This window comes from Cibotium barometz, chromosome 1 (genome assembly GCF_041138505.1).
Source record: "Cibotium barometz isolate CiBa-2024 chromosome 1, ASM4113850v1, whole genome shotgun sequence".
NCBI lineage: Eukaryota > Viridiplantae > Streptophyta > Polypodiopsida > Cyatheales > Cibotiaceae > Cibotium > Cibotium barometz.
Genome location: NC_141046.1, coordinates 30,101,496 through 30,128,270, shown reverse-complemented (window position 1 = coordinate 30,128,270; position 26,775 = coordinate 30,101,496). Strand labels below are relative to the sequence as shown.

General features: G+C 46.9%; 1 protein-coding gene across 2 annotated transcripts in view; it reads left to right on the top strand.

Annotated features, from left to right (window-relative positions):
* Positions 1 to 26,775, top strand: part of LOC147641852 (trafficking protein particle complex subunit-like protein) — a 90,828-nt gene that overhangs the window by 48,192 nt on the left and 15,861 nt on the right. For both annotated transcript variants that reach the window (XR_015266233.1, XM_086800326.1), the window contains exons 3-6: positions 10,533 to 10,663; positions 21,305 to 21,407; positions 21,498 to 21,512; positions 21,618 to 21,763. Coding sequence is in view for 1 of the 2 variants with exons in the window: in XM_086800326.1 (XP_086656452.1) it covers positions 10,533 to 10,663; positions 21,305 to 21,407; positions 21,498 to 21,512; positions 21,618 to 21,763 (395 nt within the window). In the remaining variant the exon portion in view is untranslated. The remainder of the gene's footprint in view (positions 1 to 10,532; positions 10,664 to 21,304; positions 21,408 to 21,497; positions 21,513 to 21,617; positions 21,764 to 26,775) is intronic.

Genomic DNA, 26,775 nt, shown 5'->3' with positions numbered 1-26,775 from the left:
AGGTGTCGACAGGGTACTCATGCCCTCCCGTGATGCTTGTGATGATGCTGATGCTGATGATAGTGCTGATGATGATGATACTCATACTGATGCTGATGCTGATGGTGCTACTGCTGATACTATTGATGACCTAAATGCTTTCCTAACTGATGGATTAATTAGGGATTTATGATGTTCATGCTCGAGATTACCCATGGCACGGGTGTGCACGTGACAGTGACTTGGAAGAATAATTGGTTCTCTAGGACAAGTTCCTTCAGTTGGTAATCTTTTGCGAGCAAGAAGCTCGGTGATTGAAGGGTGATCTCTCACTTCTAGTGGATTTGGACAACCTTTCTATTGACATCCACAGAATTCCAAGAAGTTAGGGTTGAGACTAAAATAGACTTTGATGGAAGTGTAGAGTTAGGATAGAGGAGGGATTTGGCAGTTATGCCTTTGCCAAATCGGAAGTAGTTGCTGGGTTGTCTTAGATAAGGATTGGACAAATGAGATCTTATGATTGAACATAGGCTTCGTTTAGTTTTGGACAGGGGAGATCTTGTGTTTGGTATATTGTGCCTTGAGTACATGGTATGTACTCAGAGAACTTCTCTCATGTGAACGATTGTTTCACATGCATGGATGTGCGTGAGGTGGGTGAAGGAGATAGCACAGGCTGAAGCATAAATAGTAAACATATGAGAGTGCAAAGGAGATTGAGGGAGTTGGACAAGATCACCTTTTATAACAGCAGTAAAGCTTTACAATGGCAATGGATGGATGTGCGTGAGGTGGGTGAAGGAGATAGCACAGGCTGAAGCATAAATAGTAAACATATGAGAGTGCAAAGGAGATTGAGGGAGTTGGACAAGATCACCTTTTATAACAGCAGTAAAGCTTTACAATGGCAATGGCCAGCAACTGAGTGTTGAACAATGTGCAAGGGAAGTGGATGGTTGAGTGAATAATGGGGAATTCCTTATATAGTGCAATAGGGAATTGGCCAACTGCCTCTAGGGCTGGCCGACTGGCTCTAGACACATAAATAGGAGTAAAATACAATAAAATAGCAGATAAATGGTAAAGCCCCAAAACATAGAGATGCACAAATTCTAACACCCCCTCTGCAGCTCATAGTGTGCAAGAGCCGGAAGAAGATAAGTTGATGAAGATGCAATCATGGACCCTCCAACACCGCGAATACTGGAATCACCTCGGAGAGAGCATCCACGAACCTGTTTCCTCGAAACAAAATGCCACCATGAATAGCAAGGAACTTTGCTTGGCCACGAATTCCCATACAAGTGTGCAGTAACTCCAAGAATAGATGATGAGCTGCTGGACACACCGCGCCCATAATCCTCAACAATGGACGGAACACATCACGTCCCAAAAGCCTCGAACAATGAACTTGGAACAGATCCAGTTCATAATCTTTGCTGTACCAAAGATAACCATGTGTGGTCAGATTTCTAATGCTTGGAACTCCGAACCACGGTCCCCATGCACCAATAAGTGGAGCTGCAATCAGTCCCCTCTCCTGCCCACAAGCCTCTTCTGGCTGGAAGCACACAGGGGGAAAACTGCATGTGTACTAGAGAAGTATACCATTTGGGTTCTCTTGAGCTGGAAGCACCCTGGGAGCCCTAGAAGTGGTACTAGAATCTGTATCACTATCCTGTGTCGTGTCTTTGCCTTTTCTCTGAGATGAAGCCTTGCCCTTGGTCTTGTCCTTCTTCTTGGACAATCTTTGGACAGATGGCCTCTTTTTTCACAAGTAAAGCAGTGACTCCGACCTTTCTTCTGAACTGAGGAAAGTGCTTGGTCAGAAGTGTTGACTGACACCTTCAACTTGCCCTATGAGATAAGAATGGACTCCTCCAAAAGTAGGGGGCTAAGATCATCAAAATCCAACTGAGTGGATGTGACCTGGCACGGCAAAGATCGAGAAATCACATCATAGTCCGGAGGAAGTTTGGTGAGGATAAGAGTAACCAGTTGAGAAGAGGACAAAGCAGCACCCATAGGCAGTAACTGGTCACGGATAATCTTGGCCTTCATGAGAAAAGACTGCATGAAATAACAAGCCGTAGAGTTGTCCCTGCAAGGTAGGTGCCCTCATCGATGAATCTCGAGCAAAGAGATCCTCCAATTTTGACCATACCTGTTGAGCACTGGTGAGAGTTTGCAGTGCCGGTGAGACCTCCTCGGTGATGGTCTGCACAAGCACAGAATGCGCCTTCGAGTCCCGATTCTCCCAGTCTTGTAATTCCACAACAAATTCATCCTCCTGATCTTGACTCCACCGCCTAGAGTTTTGAGGACGCTCGGGCTTCCTTTCAGTGTCCTGAACAATGTCCCACAAACCCTTGTGGATGAACCAGATCCGCATCTGAAGCTTTCAATGAGCATAGTTGGGTCCTTTCAACTTGTCATCCTTATTTGTATAGGGGGGAACCATATCCACAACAGCAAAGAACAAATCTCAGCTCTCCACTTCTCTCAAGTGCTTCCAACGAAGCGAGGCACCAGGAACAATCAGCTCCCTCTCAAACCTAAGAGAGAAAGAGGATGGACAGCAGCAAAACAGTCCAAGATCCACCGGGAACCTCCTACCGGAAGGGCAGGGACTTGTGGAGGAAGAAGACAATGTTGGGCCACTTATCTGGCAGCATCAAATGCAAAGAACTCACCAAAAAACAGATGCCGGTGTAGAAAACACAGCCACAACTCCACCTTTTACCTCTGTAGAAGAAAACGCAGCCAAGTAAATTGGCCGGTCTTGCCTCTGTAGGAGAAAACACAGCCACCAAAACTGGCTGGCAGCAAACAGCAGGCTGGCTAGACCTGAAAATGCAGCACAGTTGGGAAACACAGCCACTTGTTGTCATAGATCTGCAGCCGGGAGAGATATGGAGAAAAACGGACAACAAAGGAGGGAAAGGTGGGCAGGTTTGCAGAGTTTGGAGCAGCCTGGACCTAAGCGTATGATACCATGAAAGAGAGAGCACAGGCGGAAGCATTAAACAGTAAACATATGAGAGAGTGCAAAGGAGATTGAGGGAGTTGGACAAGATAACCCTTTATAAGAGCAGTAAAGCTTTACAATGGCAGTGGCCAGCAACTGAGTGTTGAACAATGTGCAAGGGAAGTGGATGGTTGAGTGAATAATGAGGAACTCCTTATATAGTGCAATAGGGAACTGGCCAACTGCCTCTAGGGCTGGCCGACTGGCCCTGGACAAATAAATAGGAGTAAAATACAATAAAATACCAGATAAATGGTAAAGCCCCAAAACACAAAGATGCACAAATTCTAAGTGGGAGAGTTGATGCAACTTGTTATCTAAACATGGGTTATTTGGACTTGTGATGGGGTTAATGAGATGCTGGAACTTGTTTTCACTAAGTGGGTGTTTGCTGACAACCAATGCAGGATGCCATTTGGTATGCAAGTTGATATGTGTTGTGGATCTGTGCTAGATTTGTTCTGGTATAACTTGTTGCGTGTCATGACCAAGTGTCCTACCTCAATGATTGGATTAGATTGCGATTAGGACTGGTATTTCAACTCTTGGATTGGAGTTGGATTATAATGAACCTTTCAACTCTTAGAGGAGAGTTGGATTTTATTGATAGTAAGCAGTTGAATCTTTGTAGCAAGGCCTACAAGAGGAGTTTCATACTGGCTTAGGTAAGAGCTAGGGGACTTGTGTAGATGCTCCGAGGAATCGCTTAGAGTGGTGTATCTCCTAATGGATTCAGGAGGACATGAATCTAATAGAAGGGGGAAATAATGTTACGTCCTGACCAGCCTAGGGTTAGGGTAACTTGAGGTTAGGGGCGTGTGCTAACCCAAGATTAGGGTTAAGGCTTAGTAGGGGGCGGGTACATGGGGGGTTCACATGTAGGCTAAGGGTGCTAGTAGGATGAGGTCTAGATTGGCCGCGGCTCAATAATTAATAGGAAGGGGCTAGTTGTAGCTAAAAGCTTATAAATAAAGCAAAAAAGCTTATAAATAAAACAAGGGCCAATAATAGCTAGGTTATTGCTATAGAAGTGACCTTTAGGGCACTTATGAGTCATTATAGGTATCCACATAGCGGACAGGAGAGCTGCCAGGGGTGTGCATGACCACAGGGCCATGGGGTTGCAACAGGGTGGCTCAGCTTGGCAGTATGGAATGCCAGGTTGGGGTCATTTGGGCTTGGCAAGTTCGCGGGCAATTAGACCTCAGGCTCGGGGGTGGTTCGAGGCACCCAATCTAAGGTTGGGTGGTGAGTCACTAGCTACAATTCTTCGCAGTCATGCGATGTGTATGACATCAACGGGTCTATGAAACCCTTGTTAGGGTTTCTCAAGTGTGTGGTGTTGGGTATAAAGTCCCAGTTTCGCCTCCGGACCTTGATCATCGCGTAGCTCTTTTCGAGAGCTTCGCGGCCATATATTTACTTGTACATTTGGCCCTCATTTGGGCCTTGTAACGGCATTCTTTGTATTTGGTCCGCCGGGCGCCCCATAAGTTGGGCGCCCGCCCATACCCTTGTATCACTATAAATACGAGGTCTCCCTTGAGCCTCATCAAGACAATCAAGATATTCTTGAGCATTGTGTGAGTTCTCTCTCTCTCTCTCACTCTTCTCTATCTCCTCTGCACTTCCTTGGCTGCAAGCTCTTGTGTTTGAGTCATTCTCTTCCAACAACTGGTATCAGAGCTATGGAGGGAAGCTGTATGCAGAAGCTAGAGGTGTCTTCCACCAATTGACTACGGGATCGTCTGCGTTTTTCGCGTCAAACACCTCCCTTCTATCATCAATCTGGTGCGTTTTTTTTTTGAGTGCTGCTCTTTTCTTTTTAACGCAGGAGCCTCTTTTGTGGTTTTTTCTTGCTCTTCCCTTCTCCTGCGTTTTCTGCTCCACCCCTGCTGCCCTTCTGCTGCGTTTTCCTCTCCCTTGCTGTCCCCTTTGCTGCGTTTTTGCTGCTGCGCTGCTGCAATCAGCAGCGTTTGCTGCCTTGTTCTCTCCTTGCTGTACGGCTGCCATCAGCAGCAGCCAACGCTGCTGCCAGCAGCCCCACGACTACCAGCAGCAGCTAGGGCTGCAGCCAGCAGCCCCACGACCACCAGCAGCAGCCAACGCTGCAGCCAGCAGCCCCAAGGCCACCAGCAAGAAGTCCGGGCTGCAGCCAGCAGCCCCACGGCCACTAGCAGCAGCCGACGTTGCCTCCAGCAGACAGGATCTACGAGCAACCCCAAAGACAGCAACATAACTGCCCCTCGGCGGGTTTACATCGACATCCGGTGATTCTCTTCCGCCGTCTCCTTCACTTGAAGTTGTTCCATCAATCTACGAGCATCCTACAGTCAACCCATATCTGGTACATAACATCTTGCTATTGCTTACTTTCTGAAGTGTCAGTTTGATAAGTCATGGCGTCTACAAGTGATCTTAAGGGTCTACTAGAGATTAAGAAGTTTGCAGGCACTGGGTTTGATCTTTGGAAGGTGAGGATTCAGAATATCCTCTATCTGCGGGAATGTGATACTGCACTTGAGCAGTTCAAACCCGCTGCTATGACAGATGATGAATGGGGAATCCTGAACAGAAAGGCCGTTGCCTATCTCCAGATGGCTGTTGCTGATGAGGTTCTTGTAGACCTCAAAGGGCTGACAACAGCCTATGCCGTCTGGGAGAAGCTGAGAAGCACCTATGAGATCACCACGCCAGTGAACCAGGTACATCTCATCAGGAAACTCATGAATATGCAACTTGATGATTCTAAGAATGCAGTAGAGCATATTACTGCTTTCACAGGGGTGCTTAATCAGATGCAGGATTCTGGATTGCCTGTTTTTGATGATAAGTTAAAAGCTATCTTTTTGCTCACTACTTTGCCTGACTCTTGGGAGACACTTGTGGTGTCACTTGGGACAAATCCCAACCTAACTTTTGATGGAGTCAGGGGTGCTATTCTCAATGAAGATATCCGGAGGAAGACCTCAGAGACTAGCGGTTCTGCAAATGTCTCACGAGGGAGGACGACCAAGCGAGGAAATACTACTACCAATTCAAAGGGTAGAAGCAAGAGCAAGGGCCAGCAGTCTGATGTTACATGCTACCAGTGTGGTCGTAAAGGCCACAAGAAGCCAGATTGCAAGTTTTACAAGATGGAGCAAGACCGGAAGAAGAAATCCAGTCATTCAAATGACAAAAAGAAGGAAAAAGAGAGTAATTCCAGCAAAGCAGAAGAGTTCGAAAAGGACAAGAGCAAGGCCAATGTGGCCTCTGGTGTTGTCATAGAGGAACTGTCTGACTCAGATGATGTGCTATGTGTTTTTTCTGCTAATGCTCTTGATGTTCATAACTTGCATGTCACAGAACCAGATGTTATTCATGCCTTGATGTATGAATCTGATGTGTTTTCACAGACTTGGATTATTGACACGGGTGCCTCTTTTCATGTAACTCCTATCAAGGAGTGTTTTGCAACTTTCACTGCAGGCTCCCGAGGAAAGGTGTTCTTGGGGAATGATCATGCTTGCAATATTGAAGGTATGGGCACCGTGAATTTGACTTTGCAGGATGGTAGTGAGTTTGTGCTGCCAAATGTGAGGTATGTGCCTGGTTTGAAAACCAGTCTCCTGTCTGTGGGCCAGCTTGATGCCTTGGGATACACGGCCATATTTGGAAATGGCACATGGAAATTGACCAAAGGCACAAGGCTGATTTCAAAAGGATGCAAGAAAGGAACATTATATAGCCTTCATGGTCAGGCTTTGTCTGGTAAGTTTATTGCTTTTGCAGAGGTACGCTCCCACATGGAGCTTTGGCATAAGAGACTTGGCCACATGAGCCATAAGGGTCTCTCCATTTTGTCCTCCTTGAACAAGTTTGATGCAAAAGGAAGCAAGCTTGATTTTTGTAATGATTGCTTGTATGGGAAACAGAATAGGAGTTCTTACTCCTCTCGTGCCTCTCGCAAGGCTGAAAAGTTGGACTTGGTCCACTCTGACATATGCAGCATGCCCATTAAATCTAAAGGTGGTTCAAAGTACTTTGTGTCTTTTGTGGATGATCACTCACGAAAAGTATGGATCACTTTGTTGAAATCTAAGGATGATGCTTTTGCTGCATTTCAAAAGTTTTATGCATTTGTTCATACTCAAACAGGAGTGAAGATTAAATGCTTACGCACTGACAATGGGGGTGAGTTTGTTAGTACTAAATTTCAGAAATTTTGTGATGATAATGGCATTAAGAGGGAACTTACACCCCCCTATAGCCCCTCTTCAAATGGTGTGGCTGAAAGGTATAATCGTACACTGTGTGAAAGAGTTCGATGCATGCTGTCCACAGCTAATCTCTCTCAGGATTTTTGGGGAGAAGCCTTGAAAACTGCAGTTCATGTTTGCAATCGATCTCCACACACAGCTTTGAAAGGTGGAATCCCTGAGGAGGTTTGGTCTGGCAAACCGTCCTCATATGACCACTTACGCATCTTTGGTTGTGATGCATATGTGCATATCCGCAAGGAAGACCGGAACAAGCTTGATGCTAAGTCCGAGAAGGGCACCTTCGTTGGCTACGGTGATGAAGGTGAGATGGGCTACCGTGTGTGGTTGCCATCAACCAACAAAGTGGTTCGCAGCCGGGATGTTGTATTTTATGAGGCAAAGCTGCTCCGTAATGTTTGTGCCTCTCATGGTGATCAGAAAAAGGTCAAATTTCAGCAAGGGCAGCCACCCATTGATGCTGAAAATGAGCCCCAGGATGCTTCACAAAGGGCTGAACATAATGAGTCCGTGATATTTGAGCCAGAAGAGGTTGGACAGCCGCTTCATGCTCCTGGAGGTGTAGGGCAGCAACCCCTATATGCTGAACATCAGGCTGTTCGTGAAAACCCGCAGCCTTTTGATGCTGAAATTATGATTCCTCCCGATATTGACCCCCAACCAGCCAATGATCATTGGGTACGGAGGTCTACTCGTTTTCGGAGGGAACCTCAGCGTTTTGATCCCTCTTTGCAACATGTTTTGCTTACAGATGAGGGTGAGCCTCTTACTTTCAAAGAGGCTAAGTCTTGTGAACTCCGAAACAAGTGGGAGCATGCTATGCAGGAGGAGATTAAGTCTCTACATGCAAATGACACTTGGGACTTGGTTGAGTTGCCCAAAGGAAGGAAGGCTATTCCTAACAAGTGGGTGTACAAAGTCAAGACAGTTGACGGCCAGCCTAAGTATAAAGCCCGCCTTGTTGCTAAGGGCTATGCTCAGAAGGAAGGGATTGATTTTCAGGAGGTCTTCTCTCCTGTGGTCAAAATGACCACCCTTCGTGTTTTGTTTGCTCTCACTGCTGTTTTGGATTTAGAACTGTATCAGATGGATGTAAAGACAGCTTTCTTACATGGTGATTTAGATGAAGAGCTGTATATGAAGCAGCCTGAAGGCTTTGTCATTCCTGGCAAAGAACATCTGGTTTGTAAGCTGAAGCGTAGTCTCTATGGGCTGAAACAAGCCCCGAGGCAGTGGTACAAAAAGTTTGATGCTTTCATGCTTAACCAGAAGTTTAATCGTAGCCATGCAGATCATTGCTTGTATACTAAAACTGATGCAGATGGCAGCCCAGTGATACTTGTGCTGTATGTTGATGACATGCTTCTTGCCGGGAAGAATAAGAGCATTTTGGAAGCTCTTAAGGACCGGCTGAAGTCAGCTTTTGCTATGAAGGACTTGGGTTCAGCTGAACATATTTTGGGTCTTCGGATTAGACGGGACAGAGCACAGAAGTTGCTTTTCCTCTCGCAGGAGAAGTATATCCAGAAAGTCCTTGATAGATTTAACATGGCTGATTCTAAGCCTTTGGGTGCTCCATTGCAGTCCTATGTTAAACTATCCAAGGATGATTGCCCAAAAGATGATGATGCAGCCAGTACTATGCGTGGGATCCCTTATGCTTCTGCTTGTGGATCTCTTATGTATGCTATGGTTGCTACACGGCCAGACATTGCTCATTCAGTGGGAGTAGTCAGTCGTTTTATGTCCAACCCGGGCAAAGCACATTGGGATGCTATAAAGTCTATTTTGAGGTACTTGAAGGGGACACGGAAGAAATGCCTTATGTATGGTAAAGGTCCACTTGAGGTGCAGGGTTATTGTGATTCAGACATGGCAGGTGATTCTGATACCCGCAAGTCTACTAGTGGGTATACATCTCCGTCACAGAGGCTTCTAAGGAGGCCATTTGGTTAGCACGCCTTGTCACAGAGTTTGGATTGCCAGAGAGGGCTCCGGTCCTTGGTTGTGATAGCCAGAGTGCTATATACCTGGCTAAGAATGCCATGTTTCATGCTCGTACCAAACACATTGATGTACGGTACCACTTCATCAGACAGGTGCTAGATGATGGTTTGGTCAGTTTGGTCAAGATTGGCACTCATGAGAACCCTGCAGATGCTCTCACCAAAAGTTTGCCAAAAGCACAGCTTGATATGTGTCTACAGCGGGTGGGAGTTACATAGCTTAGAGGAGCTTCACTGGCCCTTTAAGTGGGAGGTTGTTGGGTATAAAGTCCCAGTTTCGCCTCCGGACCTTGATCATCGCGTAGCTCTTTTCGAGAGCTTCGCGGCCATATATTTACTTGTACATTTGGCCCTCATTTGGGCCTTGTAACGGCATTCTTTGTATTTGGTCCGCCGGGCGCCCCATAAGTTGGGCGCCCGCCCATACCCTTGTATCACTATAAATACGAGGTCTCCCTTGAGCCTCATCAAGACAATCAAGATATTCTTGAGCATTGTGTGAGTTCTCTCTCTCTCTCTCACTCTTCTCTATCTCCTCTGCACTTCCTTGGCTGCAAGCTCTTGTGTTTGAGTCATTCTCTTCCAACATGTGGGTCTAACCCTAGCCCTTACTGATTCTATGTTCGATAGGCCTTGGTTGGATCTGTGGAGACCTTACACTATTATTGCTAATACACCAGCCCTTGAACAGGTGACTGGAAAGTGGAGGTGGGACCTCTAGGTAACACACCCCTGTTTCAATCATGACTTGAGTTCTATGACTCCAAATATAGCAATTATCTAGGATAGCAATTTGAAGTTTCCATTGGTGTGAAACAGTTGTTGCCTTGGGCGGTGAACTCAAGTTATTATTTTTGGTGAACACTTCTTCTGCAAGATATTTTCAATGCTGTGCAGCCCACTCTATTGTTGGACAGAGCTTAAGCGAGAATCCTTTTTTAAAATACTTTTGTTGCATCAAACTGCAACCCTTTTCGGAAGTGCTTCTTGATGGTGTATGTTTGGAGAGATTTATTTTCTAGTGCTTTTTTTCTTAGCTGAAAAAGGTTTCTTGCTACTGTTTGTTTCTTTTATTCTAATTGTATATATTCCAATCTTATGAAGGGTTTTGGGTCATAATATTTAAAGCCCTTTTCTTTGTGTCCTCTTGATTTATGCCAAACTTACTGATAGTGAAGGAGATTTTCTGCCTTTGTAATCCTTTCAAGCTTTTTGTGTGACAATAACAAGCTACTTTGGTTCTTGAAAATCCAGGCAGAAATTCAGACAGAACGTCAGAGGATCATGCTAGCCGACAATTCCAAAACGCCCATGGACTTTATTAAAGGAGGTGGGCGCTATGATTTTATGATCGAACATGACATCAAAGAACTTGGGCCTCACACGTAAAGTTTTCTTTGCCACTGATGCACTTGTCTAGGATTAGCATCAGATAAATTTGGCTTGAATTTGACAGTTATGAGCCCTATTAACTCATCTAAAGTAAATTGAAATGCTGAAACCAGTGTAGACTTCTCCAACATGCTCTTAATGAATTGTAAGAGTTTCATATGGGATGCGTTTATGTAAGTACCAAAAGTAGGATCTCAAGAAAAGGAAGGAGAGCTGCTGCATTGCAGTGGATTGAAGAGGAAGGGAGGATAATGAGATGATGCCCTTTATAAGGCTTGTCTCTGCCTACACTGATTGAGCTGATTAAGAAATATTATGGGCCCATGGCTATGATGGGCAGACCGGCTGGTTGTCGACACCGTGGGGAGCACAGGAGTCCCATTGCCACTGCCTCTGGGATTGCCTGGCTGCACAACCAGTATGGGGGATGATTTTTTGGCTCTTCCCGAGCACCATCTTAGCACCCACTTTATCACTTGGCGATCAGCTGGGCAATGGAGACATGCTGAACCCTGTCATGTGAATGGTATAGGCATGGCAATCGATCTTGAGTATCAGCAGATCACTGTTATATGAAGGCGAGTGTCTCCCTGGGCTACTTTGCGACCAGGGGACCATAGTTGCACTGAAACACGTTTTGTACAAGTTGAAACCACATAAAACTCTTACGAAATGTTTTGTTGAAAACTGTCACAAAATGTTTAGCTAAAAACCGTGCTTGCTTTAAAAGTCAAAGTTCTGTTAGGTGGTGGTGACTTCAATATAATGGAGCGGTCAGCAGACAAAGAAGAAGGGAAGAAGGGAGGGGGGGGGGGGGGGGGGTTTATTCATAATGCTGGATGGGTGAGATTTCAGATTACTTCGCCGAGGGATGCTCTCTTGCTTGTCAACTGTACTTGTTTATGGCTGAGACTATGAGTATATTTTTGAGGTCGCAGGCATGGATCTCTTATTTGAGCCACTTGATCAGACATGATGAGGAGCTTTCTAATAGTGAGCTTGTACATGATACAACGCGTTTCTTGGATGCTTCCATATATATGCTCCCTTCCTTCAGGTTGGCCTTGGATACTTTTTGCCATGCAGTGGGGGTCCTTAACAATTGGCATAAGTCTTGTGGTTTTTGGGGTCCATAAGCCTATTCGAGAAATATTGGCTTCATTTGGGTTTGAAGAGGCACTTCTCCCAAGTACTCAGGTTGTCTTTTCCTCTGCTCAGTACTTTATTCTAGTTCTAGAGAGCATCTATAGGAATCTTCTTTTTGGTGCTCGTGAGGCTGGATTCAGCCTTTAGGATGACAATAATGAGCCAGGTGTTAGTGAACACTGCTTGGTTTGTTACGTCTTACTGGTGTTATTTTTGTGGATGCATAGTGGTCAGGAAGTTTCTTTGGTCCAGGCTTGATGACAGTGCAGATACTAGAGCCAGAGTTCCTTGTTGATTCTTCCAAGTGATAAGGAGGGTCTCACAAAATTATTGATCTGGATATTCAGTGCAAAGCTTTGCCTTGTAAGCTTATAGTCAGAGGCTTTTTACCCAGAATTCGGCCTTGTAAGGATTTCTTCCTTGGTGGTATCCTTTCCTGTACTCCTCCCTATGAGGGAGATTGGAGACGCAGTAGTAGATGGATTTTCACTTTAGCTGATATCAGTTTGTTTTTCCTGCTATCTTATGTCTGCCATAATTACACTTTGGCATGGCTTGAGAGGCTCCTTGAGGCAAAGGCTTCCTTCCAGAAGAGCTGAGATTGACCAACAACCTATCATGTGGAATGAGGCGATCAGGCTCTAGAGATGATGCTGGCAGGCCTCTTAGAGCTTCATGATATACTATGTGGGCAGGTTAGGGGTGTTCCTTGGAGCTCAATAACCATCCATGAGAGAATTTTTACTTGGTTTGTCACAGCCTCCGTGAAAGCCAAAGCTCTCTGATACCAATGTTATAGGTGTGGCAGAAGAATTGATGATTAAGGTGTGATTAAGAATGCAACAACTTTAAAGGGGGAGAAAGAAAGTCATATTAACGTCCGCAGAATGCCTTGAAGGCATATGGGACCAAAAGACATGACATCACAATCATTACAATGCACTTCGGGGTGCACTTGGGTGCAAGTGCGCATAAGCGCGAACATTGAAAATAAAAATAAAAAGCTAAGGTTCAACTGCCATGTGTAATATGAATGCATCTGGTACGTAGGAGAGAGCTAGTTAGTGGGGTTTAGGCTTCCGGAAGTCTTCAATTATTGCTCTTCCTTTGCGGTAGACAGCCCACTTTCCAGCTTGGCAGGCTTCTCGAACTTTAGCAAGTTCTGCACTTTTGTTTTTGAGCTGCATAGGTGTAAGCTTGTCTGCTAGCCACAGCTTGGTGCCTTGGAGTGCCTTGGATTGTCGCAATACCTTGATCTTGTCCTTCTTGGTTTCATAGCATAGGATGGCTTTTCCCCCTTTTGGGGTAATGAGATATGGATTGCCTATGTCGATGGAGGAGAGAACCCTGCTGATTCTCCTCTTCCAGATGTCCGTATCGGGGATGTAGTCATCTGCATCAATCTCGGTTTGCTCCCTTACCTCTTGCTTGTCCCAACCCTGTGGGAGTCCCCCTACCCGAATGTCTCAGGCAACCGACACTTGAAGTTTTTCTTCCTTGATGGTGGAAATAACATCTAATTTCACATGTTGTTGCATACCTTTGTCAATGAACTCCTTCTTGGCTTCTTGGATCTGCTCCTGAACTTCTTGAACTGGGCCAGGCTTGCCCTCGAGAGTGGCCACCTTGGCCTCAACTTTACTGAGCTACTTCTTCAAGGCTTCGTTTTCTTCTCGTAGCTTGTCGATCTTTGCTAAGAGAAACACCTCCCACGAGCTCGAGCTGTGACTGGTCAATGGCTTGGTCGGTGTGGCGCGGGCACGTAGGTGAGTTTCCTCGGCATTGTGGTAATGGCCAGCGTTTGTTGGCCTGGCTCTCCCAACGTACCACAGTCTTGTTACAGGGCGGGACACATCATGGAGGTGACCGCTATGGCGTGGTACACCAGGCCCAGCGTGGCGAGGCTCAAGCGGGGCTTAGGGGGGAGAGAGAGAGAGAGAGAGAGAGAGAGAGAGAGAGAGAGAGAGAGTTGTATTAACGTCTTCAAAAGGCCAAAATGACCTATGAGACCAAAAGGTTACATCATATCCATGAGGTACATCATCCTGGGTACAAAATAGTAATAAAGAAAGATAACAAAATCCTAGAACTTTAAAATTTGATCTAGGTACATGAGCAGAGAGCTCTCATATCACCCTAATACATCCCTCATGGGCCGCTGTGACATGGTGCTCAAGGTGGTAAAACTGAGCTGGCGCGAGGAGGTCCTGCGATGATGGCCCGGATCTTCCTGTGGTGGCGTGGCTGTGGGCGAGGGCCATGGGGTCTGGGGCGTTGAGCTCTGCATAAGAGAGAGAGAGAGAGAGAGAGAGAGAGAGAGAGAGAGATGAGATGGTACACTTGATTGGGTCCCAACGAACCCACTTGGTCACCACCTTGTGATGTATTTGCTTTGTATCGCCGGATTACAATGAGTACAATGATGTTACCAATGAGTGTTAACCTTGTGGACGAAGTGCTGGCTGAGTTCCAGGCTGTTTGGCAGCGTAGACTTGCTCAGTGGGGCTGGATCCGTGTTAGGGCATGCTGCTGGCAGATGTGGTTCTCCTTGACGTTTTTATCCTGTAGATCTATTTCCCTGGATGTGATTTCTGCACAAATAAGGCTGAGTGTGCTGCCCTTCAATATCTGTGAGATGGAGAAATGGTAGGGATGCAAGTTCTTTAATTAGGTATTTGCCCTGGTCGAGCATGCTTGTACAGGTCATGAAGGAATTGGGCTGCAAAAAACAACCAAAGTGGGCTGGTCTACTGCATGTGATGATTCAAGGTTTTTAATGGGACTGAAGACAAGTGAGGATAGTTTGGGCTGCCATTTCTTTCTTGCTTGGTAGATTGTCATGCCCCATTGAGTATATCTCTTTGGGATCTGTTGCCTAATTGACTGCAGCTTTTCTACGAGAGCTTGACTCTTCTTTGGCTATCAGAATTCATGATAATTCTATTTTGTTTTTGCCATATGGATGCAGCCTCAGGCTATGTCATATTCCTAATGATACTCGTTGGGAGACGATGGCCAACATCATAATTTGGCACATACGATGAGCCAGATGCAAAGAGGACATGGACAAAACTCAAATCCTACCTTCTCAGCGCTTTCTTGCATCGAGACTGATATTGTGCATACACTTATGGCCATTTGGTTGAGAATAATTATTGTGTTTGTGCAGCTTCTTTTAACATCAGAAGACCTACCTTCTCAGCGCTTTCTTGCATCGAGACTGATATTGTGCATACACTTACGGCCATTTGGTTGAGAATAATTATTGTGTTTGTGCAGCTTCTTTTTACATCAGAAGATGAGGTGAAATATTGCAGCTTTTTTGGGGATCTTGGACTAAGGGTTCTTTCACCCACTAACAGTGTCCATCCGTGCTGTCTTGAATGACCTTATCCACACCCCCTGTGGCTGTTGGGAGCACCTCCAGCGCAGCTCAAAACCTATGCAAGAACAAAGGGCAGCTCTGGAGTGACTGATCCTTCTTGTCGAAATGCATGGATGGGATCACGTGGTGCTAGAGAACCCCATTGTTGCTTTTCCTGTATGCAACTTACCTTGAAAGTGGCTAGCCATTGAGGGAGGTTCTCCCTCTCTTTTCTTAGACTTTTACCTCACTCTTAAGGAATCATAGTTTTCATGTTCTTTACTTATGGAAGGATCTGTTTTTGGTAAAACAAAAAAATGATCCATGTATCCAGATACTAAAAAATTATATATGCAAATGACGAGTTTATTTTGGAGAGGGTTGTTTGACAACATGGATACAACTCTCAAGTTTTCATCATCGTTTCATCCACAAATAGATGGGCAGTCCGAAGAGGCTAATTCCACAGTGTTAGATCTTCTCAAATGCTATGTGTCAAAGCACAAGCAACAATGGGAAAAGTATCTTCCTTTGGTGGAGTTCGCTTATAACAACACCGTCCATACCTCAATGGGCAAGGCGCCGTTTGAGATTGTGGAAGGAGGGAAGAAGGTACCACCCATTTTGCACACAAAGGATAAGATCTTTCAGCCTGACCAATATGTGGAGAGTATGGATGAAGCTTACAAGAGAGTTAAGATGGCACTCTACTTAAACCATGTCAGCTGGTATATAAATATATCTCAGGTTCTCTTTTGATGCATATAATTGCCCATGAGAAGTATATCCATGATTACATAAAATGCTTGCAGAGCTCAAAGCTTTTCTGAGCCCAAAAATGGAATGATGACATGCTATTGTCTTAGCAAACACTTGATTTCGGGGTTGAGTCGTCCTTTTCACTCATGTGAGTGAAGCCAAAGCTTTGATATCGCTGAAACAGGTCATATCCTGCCAAAGATCAAATTATCTACTTAAAGCAATCAAATCACTTCTGGAGGCTTTCAGAGAGCAGGAGAGGAGCCTGCGGAGGAGTCTAGCTTCCCTTCAGAGACTTCAGGAGAGGGAGCCTACGAGCCCTTGGATTTCAGAGCAGATGGAGTCAGCTCGCACAGAGTTCAGATCCATCGAGGAGAGGAGGGTGGAGTTCCGATTCCATGCTCGGGCTTCTTTTTGGACACAGGCTGGAGACAGAGTGACTCGAGATTTCTTTGAGGCGACAGGGCCTCGCTTTAGACGAGAGGGTCTCAGGCGTCTTCGGCAGGCTGATGGCCAGGTGGTGGTGGATCCCCCCAGGGTTCGGGCGATCGCCACAGATTTTTACAGGGATCTGCTCTCTGCTGAGCCAGCAGATGACAGGGTGAGAGAGGCTCAGGAGGCAGTCTGGAGTTTCACGAGACCGGTTGTGCCGGCCCATTTGCAGCACTCCCTTCTCTCCCCCTTCTTGGATACGGAACTGGAGGAGGCTCTTCAGGCACTTCCTCGGGGCAAATGCCCTAGTGAGGACGGTCTCTCAGTGGCTTTCTTCGAGAGGTACTGGGGTCTCTTGCATAGGGGTTTCAGATTGGCATTCCAGGAGATCATGGAGTCGGGAGACATGCCGGACAGCATGGCAGAGGGGTTGATTCACTTGATCCCCAAAGAGGGAGGAGACAGACTGGAGATTAGACAGTGGAGACCGATCACCTTGCTAGGCACGGCCTACAAGGTCCTAGCTAAGGCGATCAGCAGGCGGCTTCAGCCTCACCTTCCGGACATCATCCACTCCACGCAGACAGGCTTCATCCAGGATAGGAGCATCCTGGATAACATCTTCTCTTTCTCGGAGGCTACGGCTTTGGCTAGATTTCGGCAGGAGGATCTGGCAGTGCTCCTTCTCGACTTCGAGAAGGCATATGATCGGGTGGACTGGGCCTTCTTGGAAGGCACTATGGAGAGGATGGGCTTACCCCCTCAGTGGATCCGTGGGGTCTCTGCACTCTACACATCGGCTCATAGCCAGGTGCTGATCCAGCTCTCGCGCTCGGTGCGGCAGGGGTGCCCCTTGGCGCCCTTTCTTTTTCTTTTTGTGGCGGAGGCCATGAGCACTTTTTTGACGGCACAGGATACAGGTTTGCGGGGCCTCCAGCTCCCCATCCGCACCTAGGAGGAGCTCCTAGACTCGGAGTTTGCGGATGACACTGCTGTCTATCTCCAGGGAGGGGAGGAGAACCTCCGCTGCTTCGCCTCAGCCATGGACAGATTTTGCAGAGCTTCGGGCGCTTTGATCAACTGGCACAAGTCGTGTGGGTTGTGGGTCAGTTCTGTGCCCCCCCCAACCCCCCCCCCCCCCCCCCCCCCGACTTGGAGGCCAGTTGATGGTTTTCAGTGGCTGCCCCCCGGCACTCCAGTGCGCTATTTGGGATGCTATGTGGGCATTGACATATCTCCGGAGCAGCAGATAGCCCCCCTTCTTCTGAGCATTCGGAAGAAGCTTCTGTATTGGAGTACTGCTCGTTTATCTCTGGCTGGCCGAGTGGTTGTGGCCAACCAGGTTCTGCTTGCTACCATGTGGTACATCACTTCTTGCTGGGCCTTCTCGCGGGCGTGCATTGGCCAGGTGCAGAGGCTCATCAGGAACTTTCTTTGGTCCGGTGGCGACGGGCGGCCCGCCAGGGCCAAGGTGGCATGGGCTGTGATCACCCAGCCGAGGAAGAGAGGCGGCCTGGGCATAGTTGATCCTATTTGTCAGAGCCGAGCTTTGCTTGGCAAGTTGGTGGTTCGTGGCCTCCTACCAGGCGCGCTGAGCCATGGAAGGAGTTTCTTGTTTCCAGGATTCTCAGCCGCACTCCTTCTCTTAGCGGCCCCTGGACCCCCAGCATCAGGTGGATCTTTACAGAGCAGCGATCCAGAGGAGTGGGCCTTGGCTTTGAGGAGCGTTTTGCAGCTAGCCTTCTGAGGGCCTGGGAGCATCTGAGGCCGTCACTCTTCCAGACTCCCCCGGGAACCGATGAGGAGTGCCTGAGGCAGCCATTGATCTGGAACCCCTTGATCCGACTTCCCAGTGGCCATATGGTTGGATCGCGATCTCACGTGTCGTGGGGCCCGTTGAGTTCCGGCCCAGCCCAGTCCCTAGACGACTGGATATGTTTTCAGCAGCTGCCTCTAGAGGTTCAGGAGAGGAGACTCAGCGGGATGAGGGGTAGAGAGTTGATGAGGCAGGACATTGAGGCGGCCATCCCTCGGGAGTGGCGGACTCCAGTACAGGACTCTCCACCTCCACAGTGGATGGGCGTCTTTACTCGGCATGAGATCCTTCTAGCGGTCTGCGGCTCAGCAGAGAGAGTCGCCCCACTCACCTTCGAGGTGGGAGAGGGAGGCCAGCTTCAGAGGACCCGACTAGAGTTGGATGAGTTCTAGGGTTGTATCTTTCAAAGGGTGCGGGTGGTCGGCTTTCATCAGAGACAGTGGCATGTAGACCCCTCACCGGCCTCGATAGGGGAGGACTTTTCCTGGAGATTATGGGCTTGGGACAGCAGGCCTCTTATTCGCCTTCAGTGGGATCCAGGTGAGTGGCTTTGGCGAGATCCCTACTCGGCCCCTACCAGCCCAGGCACCCCCTTTTTTCAGTACACAGCGAGGTTGGGGCGGCGGATCCAGAGGCACAGGATAGCGGGCACCCCGGCGGCGGCAGGGGCTCTCCCATGCCTTCCTTAGGGACTTCTGGCAGCGCCTTTGGGCCAGCTTCCGGCCCCGGAAGGTGACGCTCTTTCTCTGGCTTACAGCGCATAGAGGACTGGCTGTGGGGGCTTGGCTAGCTTTTGGCAGACACCCAGCGTCCTGCCCTCGGTGCGGCCATGCACAGGAGTCGCAGCGGCACTGCTTATGGGATTGCCCACAGGCACAGCACGTCTGGCAGCGCGCTCTCAGGATGGTTTTTGCAGGCTCGCCAGGTGAGATGATGGCGACGTGGGGTGCGGTGGGTTGGGCCACGGACAGCGGCCCGGCCCTTGGATACGAGGACGTCCCTGGCAGTGTGACCATCTAGGTCTCTGACAGGGCGATGGCGGTGGTTCTGATGCCAGACTTCTCTTCGGCAGTCTCCCAGGAGGGGGACGGGCACAGATGGGAGATGATCAGTAGCATGACGGCTTGGCACATATGGAGAGCCCGATGCAGGGAGGCCATAGACCGCCAGGCGACTCCACCGGCGGAGGTCATACAGGCCCTCTGGGTGGACATCATTCACACCTTGAGAGGACACTGGGGGAAACTTCTGGGGGAAACTTCAGGGCGACTCGGATCGCATGAGAGGTCGCCGCAAGGCGTTCCTCCGCACTTGGCAGCCTGGCCCTTTCCTCACCGCGAGGGGCGAGGATGTCACTTGGCACTACAGGCCTCCAATTTGGCTCTTCTCACCTCCCGCATGTACTACTAGGTAGCCCCCCCCCCCCCCCCCAGAGAGCGGCCAGCCACGGGGGTGGAGCTCCGGTGTTCAGTGTGTTTATTATCCCTCCTTGTGAGGTGAGCTTTGTAGCCTTATGGCGTTTTCTCATTAACTAATAGAAGGATCGTTTTTCCAAAAAAAAAAAAAAAGCAATCAAATCACTGAAATGGAAAATCAACCCATGGTGGAAAACTCTTTAAAAGAACACTGAAATAGAAAATCAGTCAAAACACACATGGTGCAGTACATTTTTCTGTGTATCCATTCAAATACATGCATGTGCCTAGTATGTGTGTGAACACCACACAGGGAATAGAAGGTCTCCCTCCTGTTCTCCCTTGAGCTTTGATTGCATCAACCACCTAGCTAGAGGAACTCACTCTGCACTAGTTCCAAGTCACACCCACAATCAGAGTTCCAGAATTCATATACAAATCTCAACTTGAATTTTTAAGTTTGCTTATTGGTGGTGAGGATCTCGCACTCGCAGTTTATTTGGAAAACACTCTGGCATACAATCAGACACATATATCTCTTCAATGGCTCTCTGTCACTACTGTAGGTGTTCCATACATAAACTATCAGATTTAAGGTTCTTCTTGCTAGCTTTTTCATAATCGTGTTTTTTCTTCTAAAAGTAAGAAATAGTGAAAAACAAGGTTCTGATGGTCATATTCAATAAAAAAACACTGATCAATCGAAATGAATGTGAGGGAAAAATGAGACTGGCAAACTCGGCAAAAAACAGAAAAAAACAGCTAATTCTGTTCAAAAGCGGCAATAACTGCTGCAAAGTCTTGAGCCCAATTATCGAGCTCTAGATGTCTTCAAAACTGACCATGACATAGCTCTGTCATTTTTTTGAGTGTCTAGTTACTTGTTTTCGAATGTTGAGGTCTCCTTTTATGTCTTGCGTGACTTGCAGGTTTTGTTGATGTAAACAGTCTTTTTATACGTCATTTATACAGATCACGTGATGTCTTGCGTCTCCATTTTTGACTGTGATGTCTTGGGTGACTTGCAGGTTTTATTGATGTAAACAGTCTTTTTATACTTCATTTATACAGATCACGTAATTTGTGCAAAATCAGTTAACTTTGAGATTGCATAGAAAATTTCATGTTTAGAACCATGGTTTGTGACACTAAACGTGAATATTAAAATACAGAGCGAAATGTGGAATGCTGTGTAAAAAACTCACTGTGCTCTGATCAAACTGGGAATCAAGCAATTTTCTGCAAACCCCTCTGCCAGATGCATGAAAACAGCAGCAAAACTGCTGATGTTTGCCTTCCAGCATTGGCTCTGGGTACTGTCATTCCCTTGTCATAAACGTGCATCTACTCTATTTTTCTTTCTCCCTTTACTCTGTGGCATTTGTCCCTTCATTACTAGGGCTCACAATGGCTTGGTTCTATACTAAATCCTAAACCTGCTTACGCTTGGTTATGACAAATTCATGAGTCTGTCCAGGGCTTTTGACTGTGGCATCTTATGTGTGTGAGCTGTGTGGGCTGGTAGCTAAGGAAGACCGATTAAGACTGACAAGCAGGGAGGCCTTGATAGGGAGGTTGTTCGGCTGAATGGTGCAAGATATTTTTATTTTTGCTCTTCAAAATGAGCATTAAGACTCATTGCAATGATTTGTGTGCTTGTGATATCTGTGACATTCTCATGCAAACCGGCTGTTGATTTCAGCCTGATGTGTATGGCTGTATACACTGATCCTGAAGGAGAGCGCAAATATCTTCCTCAGTATTTCAAGTTTGTTGCTTCGAACCCGCTCTCTGTCCGTACCAAGGTAATCCTGGCCTCTAAAACGGTTCTTGTTGCTCTTTTTCAGTGGATAACATGAAACTCTAAAAGAGTAATTTGGTTGTTTTGATTGCAGGTGCGAACTGTGAAGGTACAATGCAAATAATTCCTCTGTTGTATATGCATTGATAGATAGATGGGATGTTTTTCTCTTGGTTTGACTTACCCATTGCTCTCTTTGGTTGGTTAACTGTAGGAAAACACATTCCTTGAGGCTTGCATTGAAAACCACACAAAAGCACACCTGTTCATGGACCAAGTGCATTTTGAGCCGGCTTCGCCATGGACAGTGACAGTGATTCAAGCAGAAGATGATAATCGATCAATGGATCCCTTGGAAAAGTGAGCATAGGGGTGGCTTTAAAAAAACAGTAGCTTGCCGTTAAGTTGTATTTGTTACCGTCGCAACTTGTCAATCTCTTTCTCTCTTTTGTCTCATAGGCCTCTCTCTCTCCATCCCCATATATGTGTGTGTGTGTGTGCACATGTGAATGTGTACACACACACATATTGTCAGAACCCTAGATCTCTCTAAGATGCAAACCTGCAAAACAGCCATGAAACACAGAGAAATGCAGCAAACTCTAACCCTAGAGAGCCAAGAAGAAACAGGCCTTGGGTGCAGGCATACTCGCCACCCAACCATGCTGATCATGACTCGATCAGCCCCACCGAGCCCGAGCTAGAGAACCTTGTGGAAACTGCCAGCCGCCTTGCAAGCCAAGCCACACCCCTTGGCGTCCCATATTACCGGGTGATCGCTTGCGCTGCTAGCTCCATGCCCTACATCTCCACTGGCTGGTGTGTGACTCTATGGTCCTAGCACTCCTCAGGGAAAAGTGCCCGCCAACAAAAGCACACAAAAGCAAAAAGTGATGCTGCTGACCCATGTTCCCACGGATAGCACTCTAGCTCGTTATCTGCCTGCCTGTCCCTAGCATGCGCATGACATACTCTCCTTCCTCAAAGAGCTCACTCTTGAGCTCACAAAAATTCAGAAGTAGTCAACTCGCAACACTAGAAATGACCCATTATGTATCGAAAACCCATAGTCTTGAGGACAATCCTACCAGGAGATCAACCTGCTTAAAAAATATCCCATGAGCATGAAATAGGCAAAAAAACATCATTTGTGTCAAATGAACCATCCGGGTAACTCTACTATGACAATGCTACCAATATCCAAGGTAAGCAACATGCTTCCCAACAAAAGTATCTTACATTTAACCACCATGCTTTAATCTCGATGTCCTCTGCTCTGGGGAAAAACTGAATACGCGGAAAAAACCCAGAATCTACTACTGAACTATAGTAGTCTCTTCCCAAAAAAAGGGGAAATATCAAATCTTCTTTCCAAACTCGGAAAGATCAAATCCATACTTCTAAAACTCGGAAGCGAAGTCAAATCTAACTTCCCAAACTCGAAAAGTCAAAAAATATCTGCTTTTAAACCACGGAATGATAAATCTGTTATCTCAACTCAAAGCAAATCTGACCTTCCCAATCGTGGAACCTTGGACACCACATGCCTGGTTATGACGAAAGCTAGGATATATCATAACTGGCTGTATCAAGCGGAAAGTATCTATCCCTTAAAATGATGAGATAGCCTTGTGTTTGTAGGCACAGAGTGTGAAGGAAGTCTGGACATCTGGCGTAACCCCGTAGCATGGAATGGATCATGGCGTCCCATACCACCATGATACACTCCATACCCGTGCTACGATTACTACAAAACACCAGTTTGTGGATCTGTCGCGATCTATCAAAAAGTGAAATGCCAATGGCTGACCAAGTGCCACAAACTAAAACAACTGCTCAAAAGAAAGAACTCTATTCGAGACTAATGACCATAACTTGGTCCAAGGATTAGACAATATCTGTGCGCAAAGAACAACTTCCTTGAGTAGCTTCCTAGTCGAAGTATGTGTCTAAACCTATAAAATCTTGAAAACTAACACTTGTTTCCAAAGCTTGCACTCTCATGAGTTAGCTCCTGAACAACCAAAGTGTTACTGTTGTGGGATATGAATAGGCATGTACACTTGGAATAGCTTGTGTAGCTGTACACACATATGCTACGGCTATAAAACTGGACCATCAAAGCTTTAACTACAGAAAAGCTAAAGAGAGTTACATATTGTGGGTAGTCCCATAACCGGCTTGTTATGCAATCTGACAGTAAACCCCAATATATAATCTTAATCTTGATGTCCTGTATCTAACAGCCTTGTAGCTAACAGCCATGTAGCCATAGATCTAGCTATGCCTGACAGTAAACCCCAATATATAATCTTAATCTTGATGTCCTGTATCTAACAGCCCTGTAGCCATAGATCTAGCTATGCCTCAATCCTACACATTCTCGATAGGTCGTGCCTATCAAACTGAATGACAAAAACAATGGTCATTCCACATATCTGTAAGGTTTCATGGCTAAATCTGTCATGGCATAAAATACTATGGTATGCTCTTGTGTGTGTGCCCGATAAATTCTTGGAGGAAGAACTCCGGTGTGTACCCGAAACAAACATGCGTATTGTAATGATAAAATACACCAGTGTGTGTCACCAGCCTGGACATTTCCCAGTATGAAAGGGGTCTGGTGGACTCCAGGATGTCTAAATATTTGGAAAGTACAAGCTTTGGGAATGGGGGATTATCCTAGAATACAAAGGACCACACTCCTAAAATTTAGGAGAGTTGCTATTTTTGGCCTGACTCCGATGGAAATTTTGTTTGCGTCATTACATCTGGAATTGAGCAGATACCAAGAGTTAGCAAAGTGCCTATGACAGAATGTCTACTAGTTGGGATATTTTTAGAGATAAAGTTTATGGAAGGACCCATCTCTTAGATTGGGATATGTGGCAAGAAAGTGGACCAAAGTGAGACAAGTGGCCCGACACTTGTTAGAAAGTGGATCAAAGTGAGACAAGTGGCCTCACACTTATCACTTCAACTATTGTGTGGCTCTCCACTTGTCATTGTAGCCTTCTCTTGCCATTTTAGCTCATGGGAGGCCTAAATCTATAAATTGGAGCCCTCTCTCTTCATTAATGGAGGCTCTCTTGCTGCACACTAGCCTCTACCACCGTTACAGGCTGCCCTAATGATGGCTACTCTCTTTCTCTCTCTCTTGAAGGCTGTCCATGAAGAATACCGGCTGTTGGGGACTGTTTTGGAGGCTTCCATTGCGAAGAAATACTGAAGGCAAGGATATTTAATCATTTATTATGATTTCTAGCCATTGTACTTGTTGTACCAGTCCTTGTACCAGTTGTACCAGCTTTTGTACCAATTGTACCAGCTTCTGTACTTGTTGTACCAACCTTTGTACATGCTATACCAACATTTGTACTTGTTGTACCAGTCATCGTACCGGTTGTACCAACCATTGTACCTACTGTACCGGCTGAATGGAGAGTTGTACTTGCTGTACTAGCTCTATTGCATAAAGACCCGTGGTTTTTGGGGAAGAATTAGTACCCATACGGAGGTATATGGATTATGTTGTTGGCTCGGCATTTCCACAGCCTATGTTCCAGCTCAGTTGCCTTGTGTTGGGCTGTGTTATGGCATTTGTATATGGATAATCCGGCATCTCCCGTGGGGAGAGTAAGGCCCTCAAAGCTTGTACATGATAGTATTCTCCTTGGGTAATAAAATACTCCAAGGGGGGGGGGGGGGGTCGGTTCATTCTGGCCTCTATGCGGTGTCACACGTGCAAGCTCCATTTTCAGCATTTGTGGATGTTTTGTCCATCTTTTATGTTTTATGCAAAGTGATGATGGATATGTGTTAAGGCTATGGCCATGTTTAAATGTTTTAATATGCATTGACGGTATCAACAAGTGTGTCAAAGGCCCTAGTCCCCCGGGCACCGCCGCGAGTCACAGTGTGCTTCCACTGTTAACTCATATCGAGCATGTTTCTTGCATGTGAAAAAGAAACACATACCTCCTAACATGCTGCGTGAAATCCGAGGTTAACGAAGCATATGCATCGAATCCGCAAAGTACACGGCAGAGTCCACTAGACGAGCTTGGTCATGATCACCTAGATAGGAGACAAAATCTGCCCCCAAATCCGTGAGCCAGAACTGGGACATCTCGGACAAGAAGAGGCTGAGAGGAGAAAAAACGACTGAACGGAGAGAGAATTCTGGACAGACCACGTTCGTTCTTGGCAGCCCGTATGCAGAGTGCACGCGAACAGCCTTGCAGCCCACACCTCGGTCTGGTATGGCTGCACATGAAAGAGAGAAGTCCCTACGATCACACGAAGTCTACACCAGGTGCACATGTGGCTACCACAACTAGGTGGTCACATGGGCTGGAGCACTATAAGCCTGCGCCCCTGCCCCATCCAGAAATCGGCACGGGGCTGTCGCCTGGGAACCTGGGGTACTGCCGCTAACCCTGGCTGTCGGATCCTTGCCCCCGCACTCATGTTGTCGGCTCCCCTACCATGTATATAAAAAAAGAAAACGTAAGGGACGCTTTTTTTTTTGGTTGTTTTAAAGCGAAAGGCAAAAACCCAAGAAAATCTGCCGACGGTGCTTGGAAAAAGAACGGGGCCTTAGGAAAAAAAAAACTGCCACGCTTTTTATAAAAACAAAGGGCTAGGCTTTCGCCCAGCCCGTGTGATGCTTTTCAAAGGTTAGCGCCGACCAACCCCTAGCTCCTCTCTTCTTGCTGTAAGCAGGTTGCTGTGCGCTTGCCAACAGTATGTGTGCTTGTCTTTGGTTGCCTGCAAGGTATGATATGCACGCCTTGCTGCCCAGTTCCCGCTTTTGCCCAGCCTGTGCGGCGTGTGCTGCTGCCAAGTCCAGCGCCGACCAGCGGCTTTACTTGCGCTGCTGGCCAACTTTCTTGGCCGCCCTGCGCTGAGATTTTGTGTTGGCTACCGACACTTCTTGATGCGCACGCTGGCCAACCCTTCTCTCCTCGTTGCAGGGCCCACACTTTTGGCTTGCGCACTCAGCACAAGGCTGGCAGTTCTCTCCTTAGACAGGCGATGCACACACTGTGTCTTTCTTCTCGTGATCTTAGAGCCGCTCTGATACCACTGTCAGAACCCTAGATCTCTCTAAGATGCAAACCTGCAGCCATGAAACACAGAGAAATGCAGCAAACTCTAACCCTAGAGAGCAAAGAAGAAACAAGCCTTGGTACCGCCAGCTCCACACTCTACATCTCCATTGGCTGGTGTGTGACTCTATGGCTCTGGCACCCCTTATATAGGCTCAGGGAAAAGTGCCCGCCAAGAAAAGCACACAAAAGCAAAAAGTGATGCTGCTGACCCATGTTCCCATGGATAGCACTTGAGCTCGTTATCTGCCTGCTTGTCCC